The sequence below is a fragment of the Oreochromis aureus genome, linkage group 22 (assembly GCF_013358895.1).
Source record: "Oreochromis aureus strain Israel breed Guangdong linkage group 22, ZZ_aureus, whole genome shotgun sequence".
Classification (NCBI taxonomy): Eukaryota; Metazoa; Chordata; class Actinopteri; order Cichliformes; family Cichlidae; genus Oreochromis; species Oreochromis aureus.
Window position 1 is genome coordinate 36,248,110 of NC_052962.1, and position 8,758 is coordinate 36,256,867.

Consider the following 8,758-nt stretch of genomic DNA (forward strand, 5'->3'; position numbering starts at 1 on the left):
TAGTACAGTAGCACTTAAGCTGGTACAGTAGGAACTGGTGTGAAATGACGAAAAGCAAGAGCAGTGACTATTGTGCTACATTTTTACCTTTTATGTGTCCGTTTACACTTTTTTGCTATGACCAAAGCTCGTTGATTTTACATTGAGACTTCAAAGGATAACGGTGACTTTTAGTCAGATATTTAAAGTGATGTCTTTTTATTTGTGTGTTCTTCAAGTGAGTCTAAGTTGTATGTGTGCTCTATCATAGTATATTAATGAAGAATGTAAATTACTTATTTTGGCATTAGGCATTTTCTGTCCTGCAGTTTGCCCTCTAGTGGTTGTTTTTGTGTATTTTTACTCTGCAAGATCTAGCCAGAGGCAGTTTCAGCTCTGTTAATCTGTTGACATCCATGCCTTCACAAGTTGATAAACGGCATCATCTGTAAGTAATGTCGTTTGTTATCACTGAGGTGACTTGTGTGCATTATTATTTGTTGTGAAGGCGTGATATAGTTTATAGTTTGAATGTAATTTGAATATATGTATAACCTAAGCTAGCTCATATGCCATGTGGTTCTTTAACATTTTGATCATGAGCCTGATTTCATTTGATGTTTTATTCGGGCACTCACTAAACAGATAAATATTGTGCTCATATTTTTGAATATGTGACTTACTGGTGTGTTTGTTATATTGTATATTGATGCAACATCTTTATTGGTTTATTTCTGGTTTTGTCAACAGTTTCACACTTTTTCCTTATTAAATCATCCAACTCAACACATCTTGATCTTGATATTGTTGGTCAGATAAAAATGTGGGGAACATAATAGCATATAGATCTGTCTCTCTTATTTTTGTTTTCTTTTACTGTTTTCAGACAGTAAACATTCGTTCTATAAAAAGATTCTGATTCCATCGGTCAGCTCTCTGACAGCACTTCCATTCTGCACATCTCTAGATCCTTCCTCAGGTTCGTTTGTACAGCAGGATGTTCTTTCTTAATGTAGCAGTAATATAAAGGACAGCTGTCTTCAACATAACATACTGTTTTCCTCTCACTGATTTCTGATTAAATAAATATTTCATGGCATCTTGATAAAGAACATAAGATTGATTTCTACCAGTGAAAAAGGTGAAACTCTAAAAGCAGAGAAAACATTTTAGACACATTTCTAACAAAGATGATTTTAATTGTGTGTCTTTTAGAACTGAAGAAGCTTCTCAGATGAGAGGTGAAACATCTTCAAGAAACTATTTTAAGACACACCAGAATATTTATTTTGAATTCAAGTTTGTGAAACTCCGTCTGCTGAAGAAAATCATAAGTTTTGGAGGATCGTGTGCCTGGCGGGACTGTCGATCGAGGACGCTGAAGATATCTACCTATTCGGAACCATGATAACAGGGTTCTTGCTGATCGGAGCTGGCCTGGCCCTGGCTTATCGAAGAATTAAGAAAGCAGAACCGGCTGTTCAAACCCCCCCAAGGCTGCCCGCTGGGATTGAAACGATGGGACGAGGCGCGACTTCTCAGAATGGGCTCATTGAGTGCAGCATGGATAAGATCTTGGAGAAGCTTACGGCTGCAGTGAACACTCAGAATAAGACCTCTGAGCGAAAGTTGGATCACATCTTGGAGCAGCTCACTGCGGTCGTGAGTTCTCAGAATCTGCTCTCTGAGCACAAGAATGACAAGACCACGGAGCGCAAGTTTGATAACATCATGGAGAAGCTCGGGGCTCTCCAACGGGAGATTGAGAGACCAGTGTCGGACTGTTAAGAACAGCTTTGAAATTCTTGTTCTTGTTCGCGTAAAAGAAAAACCACCATCATAATGCGGCTATCCCTTCGGCGCCAGCTGTGGGCTCAAGGCTGGAGCCGAACAAAAACACCCTGATAACGTCTGTGTTTAGACTGTTCTTCCCATTCCATGCAAGGCCACCTGGGTTGGCTGGAAGACTGTTTACTTAGCCTGGCAGGGCGAAGGACACTGTCTCAGCTGAACTATGGACACGCACATACATACACATACACTGATACGCACTCACTCATCCCCCCTCCCTCTCCAAACGCCTTCGATGCTTCTTCCCTCCTGGGGAACACGGCGGGTCTGAGCCCGCGCTGGAATGATAGCGCTGGGCAGGACGCCTGCTGTGTTTGCTTTGGATTACTCCTCCCCCCCCACCCAACCCTGTGGCTTGTCACGTCTTCCATAATGTTATGCTGTGGACATTTATGTGCTCTCTGTGCAGAGGAGTTTTTTTTTGTTTCCTGTTCTCATGCTGTCCTCCCATAGGAGCCCAGCATGAGTAGAGGTCTCTTTTTTTCCTCTTGTACTTTCCCATTGTAGTGTATATTTCAGTGTTTTTTCTGTAACGCTACCGATCTTCGACCTGTATCCCCATGTGATGTCTGTGTTGTGTGTGTAAGGTCGGGGGGGGGGGGTCCCCCATTTCACTGCAGGGCAACCTGCATGTGGCGAATAAAGCCTTGATTGATTGATTGATAAAAACTATTTACTTTGCCTTGTTTGGTATCTTTTCAGCACAACCTCACGTGTCTGAATTTACAGTTATGTTTTCATTTTGACTGTATTAACACAATTGATCTAAAATCAGACAAAAAACATAAAATCTGAGTAGAAAAAGTTATATCTTTTACTGTAACAACCACAAACATGTTTAATTAATCATATTTCATAACTTTAAATGCAAATATAAAATGTCAATTTTAAAATCCTATGCACAATTTTTGCAAACAACAAAGTTGTTACCCCCTTTTTTAAATAACCATTTCAAACTATTTACCCAACAATCAGCTGTTCTGCATTCAATAAGATGCCACACAAATTATTTGTGCCACTCCAAAAAGTTCTGTCCACTATAAAGGAGAACATCACAGCCTGATACCTGCAGGTCTGACAGCAGCAGGTGTATCACTCCTGTTTCTACCTGGAGACAGCAGTCGCCTCATTGTTCTGACACACAACACAAAACTATCCACAACACTACACACTAACTACACAAGACAACATATTAACTACACACTACAAACACGCTAAACGTCACATCTCAAAACTCTCTTTCTTTTTCTTCCGTCTGTCTCTCTCTCTCTCTGTCACTCCTAAAACTTCCTCCTCTTCCTAAACAACCAAATGTCGTGTTGCCATATCATTTTCTGATTGGTTGACATGGTGCATTTTTCCACCAACATGAAAGGGCTGTTTTTTTTGGTTTGGTTTGGTTTTTTTGCTCATAAGCAGAGAGTGCTTGCTAGCACTGTCCTTAGACAGTAAACGTGACGAAAGTATTGAGGAAAACCGCCGCATATATATTGTTTATCATGATTTTGGCTTTACGTGGCCTATCAACACAATTTATAAACTGGTATAAATCACCTTGTTGCTTTGTCCTCTTGAAGTGGTCGTGTGATTGGCTTTCCACGACTACTTTATTCTTCCTCAGTCAAACAGCAGCACTCATGCGATTGTTTTGCCCCGTTAGCTCCAGGTGTTGTGCCAATAAGTGATCGTCTGCTAGAAAGTGATTGCCGTCCGCGGGAGCGCGCAGCTGCTTAAAGCTTGTAGCGTCCAGATTACTTACAGCTACTTCCATGCAACTGATATAAGGTGCGGTAAGCTGAAGACAGCTTCAACCGTCTGTTTGCTGAAAAATAGTAACGCGACCGCACCGCATTTTCTTGTCAGTAACGGTAACGGCGTTGTAATGATAGAAATAGTAATTAGTTAGATTACTTGTTACTGAAAAAAGTAATGCCGTTACTTGTAATACTGTTATTCCCATCACTGCTGTTCAGAGAGTGTGTGACTGTCACAGTCCTGGGTCGGTTCGACCCAGCATTTTGAGTTTCTCATGTTTTCGTTGGAGTTTGTATTTTTGGTTATTTTCTTGATTTCTTGTCTGGCTGTGACGATGATGAATATTAATAAGTATGTTCCAGCTTATTCTGGTTTAGGTTTAGTTCTGCCTGTGTAAAGTCTGTGTTTTCTTAGTCTGCGTCTTTGTGTATTGCTTCCTGTTTTATTTTGAAGGGTTATGTTTTATGTCAGTGTGTCTAACTTCGCTCCTCCTGTCTCGTTAGCCCTATCTCTCCCAGCTGTGTCTCCCTCCTGTTTTCCATTGCCTGATTACTCCTCTGTGTATATAAGCCCTGTGTTTCCTTTGTTCTCTGTCGCATCGTTAACGTCTGCTCACCCTCTGATTTCGCTGTGTTCCGTTGCCTGTTTTGCCTGCCTGTTAGTTTACTTTCCCCTCAGATTAGTTAGCCTTCTGTTCAGTGTGTAACCTGTAATAAAACTGTTTATTTTGAGTTCAGCTTTGCATGAGTGAGTCCTACATTTTGGTTCCTTCCTCCCTGCCTGCCTGCACACAGCCATGACATTGATTTCTTATGCTTTGGTAGTTTAAAAGTATAATAATTACATAAATATGTACAAGAGGTTTAATATATAGCCCAATGCATGTCTCCTTTTATTACCATAGTATTGTTTTTTCTTCAATCATGACAGTTTTTACATTTGCAGTAATTTTAGATTGGTTTGGGGTAAATGTTTATCATGAAGATATGTTGATTATTATTATTTAGTCCAGCTGAGAGACTGTATAACAAATACAAAGATGTCTGTTATTGTCTGTTTCAGTGCAAAGATAAAGTCAGAAACACAGAAACTGTGACACACTGGGTTGTTTGACTTGTTGGCCAATCAGACAGGATGGTCAGTGTCAGGGTCGTTACTAAAAAGAGTACAACATAAGCCTGAGGCTACAGTCCCACACACTGACGTAAATCCCTGTCCTAATAAAGACGTACATATGATCTTTCTTTTAATATTAAGATAACACGATTTGTTCCCAGTGATCACTAATGTCATTAAACAGTTCAGTCTTGAGCTGAGTGATCTCTTCCAGGATGGAACTCCAAAGTGTTCAAAATTAAATAAATAAATAGTTATATATTTCATCATGTCCTATGTGAATAAATAAGACACAGATATGTAATGTGAGAATGATATAATGAAATAATGGAACACATTTTGAAAAAAAAAAAAGCTCATTATTGCGAAATATATTGCATTCTGCTATATAAATTTACTTATTATTGTGAAATATTATTTCATGGTCATTATTTTTCCAAATAACAGAGATTATTGCTGAGGCATTTTATTTATTTCCAGCCGTTTTTATTTCAAAATGTCAGTTTTTCAAAGTCAGTCTTTATTTCAAAATCCCGTTTTTCCCGATGGCCTATTTATTTCATAATGCAACTTTTCAGCAGAATGACTTTGTCTGTCAATCAAGAGAGACAGGGCGGAGCCAGTTGTGTGATTGGTTGCTCCTTTACTCAGACATAAGTAATAGCACATGAAGTGTCGATTTAGGTCTAATGGTGCAGTGCGTCTCCTACGCAGACAGCGGCAGTGTGCAGCTCGAAATAAAGTTAAGGCACCGACAAATGTAAAACACTGGGCGCGAATAACGTTACAGGTGTATCAATGCTTGTGAAGGGCATGGCTGCAGGAGACAAGTCCGTTTCTGAGTTACTCAGCGAAGTTGCTAAACGCTTAGATTGTACGTCTTCACCTCAGTCTGAGTATTGCAGCAGTGTACTGGAGATGAAGCGGTCCCTGGTCCAAGTTGTCATCACAACCGCACAGTGTTAACATTAGCAAATACTAACGCTGTCACAGCTAGCTCCACTCCACGAAACGCTGTTCAGGGTAAGTAACGATATGTTATCACTGCTCAGTTAGTCTGTCTGTCTGTCAAAAATGAGCTTTTTAATCAGTTCAGTCACATATTTTTTTTAATACTGTTTTTATCATAGCAAAGAGTTTAATAAATTAGGTGAGAGAAAATAATCGTCTTCTGGGTTAATGTCTGTATCACTATTTACATTGTTGTAGGTAATAGTTAATCATGACTGTTTTAAAGTGTCTTATCTTCTCTGCTAATATAGTAATCTATGTGAACGAAAAGAAAGGAATTTTAGTTCAATGTAGTGATTTTGTAAGCGGGTATAATGCTTGCAAATTTAACAGCAATTAATCTAAGCTTTTAGAATTTTTTAAAATATTGCTTTTCCCTTTTTAAAGCTGAAGTCACAAGACTTTTTGCCCCTTAAAGAGCGAGGCCTTCCTTAGCGCCACTTTCTTTTCTGACCCCGCAATCTTCCAAGAAAGCATGCCGCTCCATTTACACACACACCTTCTTCTGTTTAAATGATGATGTGTCAGACACAGTGCCAGCTAAAGCAGTCAATTTTGACCTAACAGCAGCTGGACTTGGAGAAACGGATTTCATTCCAAAGTGATGCTGCATGTCATTTGTTAATATTTCAAGATTTAGTTTAACTACGTTTTTACTCTTGTATGTACCGTTTTTGTAGTAATGTACAGTAAGTAATGTGTTTTACAGGAAGGGATGATGACCCAGAAGTGGTCATGGCGAAGATTGAGGATACCTTCCCTCAGCTGGAAGACACAGGAGGGTTTGAACTGTTGAGAATCTCGGTACAACCCGAAGCCGTAACCTGTGTACAATCCCAAGCCCAGACACTGGATATACAGTGCGATATCTCCGCAGCCCATTGAGTGGAATTGGACAAGCTTTGATCTGTATAAGGACACTGCAGAAAAGTATTGATTTGGAAGACGTGAGTAATGACTAGGGTCAGAATCTGTTATTTGCATGTAATAATAAACTAGTTCAAATGGCTAGCTAAGCTCAACTATGTGTCAAACAGTGATGCCGGTAACGCGTTGCTTAGTAACGCGTTACTCTGAATATGACCACTTTTTCAGTAACGACTAATCTAACGCGTTACTATTTCCATAACAGTAGTCAGATTAAAGTTACTTGTCCAAACCACTGTGCGTTACTATTTTTTAAGCAAAAAGATTTGGTTTCTTCTTTTCGTCTCGGCGGATGACACATACGTGTCGTGAAACGTCACATAAGCGACAGGTCACGTTTCCCGCTCACAAGCAGCCAGCGACGTAAAAAAAACAACAACAATGGAAAACGTAAAACAACAATGGAGGGAGAGAGATGTTCGTTCTTTAGCTGGAAATATGGTCACTATTTTGAGTTTCTGTCAACTAAAGATTTCAATATTAAGGTTCGTTGTACACTCTTTGTTGGCGAAAAAGTGTTATCTACCTTCAAAAACACTATGTCAAACTTAAAGAAACATTTGGAGTCGCAGCACGGCACAGTCAAACTCACAGAGAGAGTCCCACCAAGTGGTCCGAAGCAGAGGGCCGTGACTTCCGCAGAAGGTCCTACACCACCCAAACAACAAAAGTTGGACTTTGGTGCAAAACCAGTAAGTGATGAAGAATTGAAGAAGTTGGTCGCGCAGTATATTGTGGAAGAAATGCCACCTATAAACACTGTTGACTCGCCCTTGTTTCGTCCCATAATAAAAAAGATCCCTACTTCTGTTAATGCCGAGCTGCCTCACCGAACGGCTTTTACTTCTTACTTGGAGACGGAGTTTACAGAAATGGAGAGAAATTTGAAGACCGCACTGAATGAGATTGACTTTGTTTCAACTACCGCGGATATTTGGACTGCTAACAATAGAAGCTATACGGGAGTAACGCTCCACTGGATCAGTAGAACCACATTAGAGCGCAACAAGGTTGCATTAGCATGTAGGCGAATTCGTGGTAGACACACGTATGATATCATTGGTACAGAAATCGAAAACATTCACTCCTCTTATGGATTACTCAACAAAGTAGTTGCAACAGTTACTGATAATGGATCCAACTTTGTTAAGGCGTTTCAAGTTTATCATCCTGTCACGGAGTCCGATGATGAGACGGAGGAGGAAGAGTCCACCCCAAAAGACGATGATGTCACTTTTTCTGATCTGTCAGAAATCCTCTCGGCTGAGAATGAAAGTGATGGTCAGCTGTCTCTTCCCCACACCGCAAGTGTAGCCGCACACCATCAACATAATTTGCACACGTGATGTGGAGAAACATTTAACAACCAATGCAGAGAGCAGGGCTGTGTATAGGAGCAGCACAGCGAAATGCACAGCTCTTTGGACCAAATCGAGTAGATCTACACTTGCATCAGAAACAGTGGAAGAAATCAGCAAAAGAAAGCTCCTAATACCAACATCCACAAGGTGGAATTCCTTTTTTGATGCTGTAAAGAGAATTGCAGAAATCCCCATGGGTGAGCTGAATACTCTGTGCACAAAGCTAGGACTGAAGTGCTTCAAAGATCAAGAATACCAGTTCCTGCATGAGTAGTGCATGGCCATGAAACCTCTGACTGCAGCACTGGACATTTTACAAGGCGACTGTCCTTGTGGAACTTTACTACCAACACTTGAAGTTCTGATGCAGAAGACCCAGGCTGTGAAAGATGACCTCTCCAGGATGACTGCAGGCCTTCCAGATGCCATTGTACAGGTACGCTCCATCTTGAAATTAGTCAATTTTTTTGCTTCATACAATTCACAAACATGGAACAGAATATTAATTATCATTGCAAAATAAGATTAAAACAATTAAAATGTTTATAAGTAACCTAAAACAAAATAAAATCCATAATATTGATCTCATATTAGGCATGGTTTGCAAGTAATTGAATAACATAATAAATTGTAGGCATAAAAATATCGATTATGTTTTTTAGGCTTTTCAGACTCATTTCGCCGGTGTGCTGGACGACAAAGATGCCCTTCTCGCAGCTGCCAGTTGTCCAAAATTCAAACTCCGATGGCTGAGAGAT

General features: G+C 40.1%; 1 protein-coding gene across 1 annotated transcript in view; it reads left to right on the forward strand.

Moving 5' to 3' along the window:
- Positions 1-8,126: 8,126 nt before the first annotated feature.
- Positions 8,127-8,758, forward strand: part of LOC120435644 — a 1,112-nt gene continuing 480 nt past the window's right edge. The window contains exons 1-2 of the mRNA XM_039605420.1: positions 8,127-8,436; positions 8,663-8,758. The exon at positions 8,663-8,758 is cut by the window's right edge and continues 480 nt beyond it. Of these exons, the coding sequence (XP_039461354.1) occupies positions 8,278-8,436; positions 8,663-8,758 (255 nt within the window). The 5' untranslated portion in view covers positions 8,127-8,277. The remainder of the gene's footprint in view (positions 8,437-8,662) is intronic.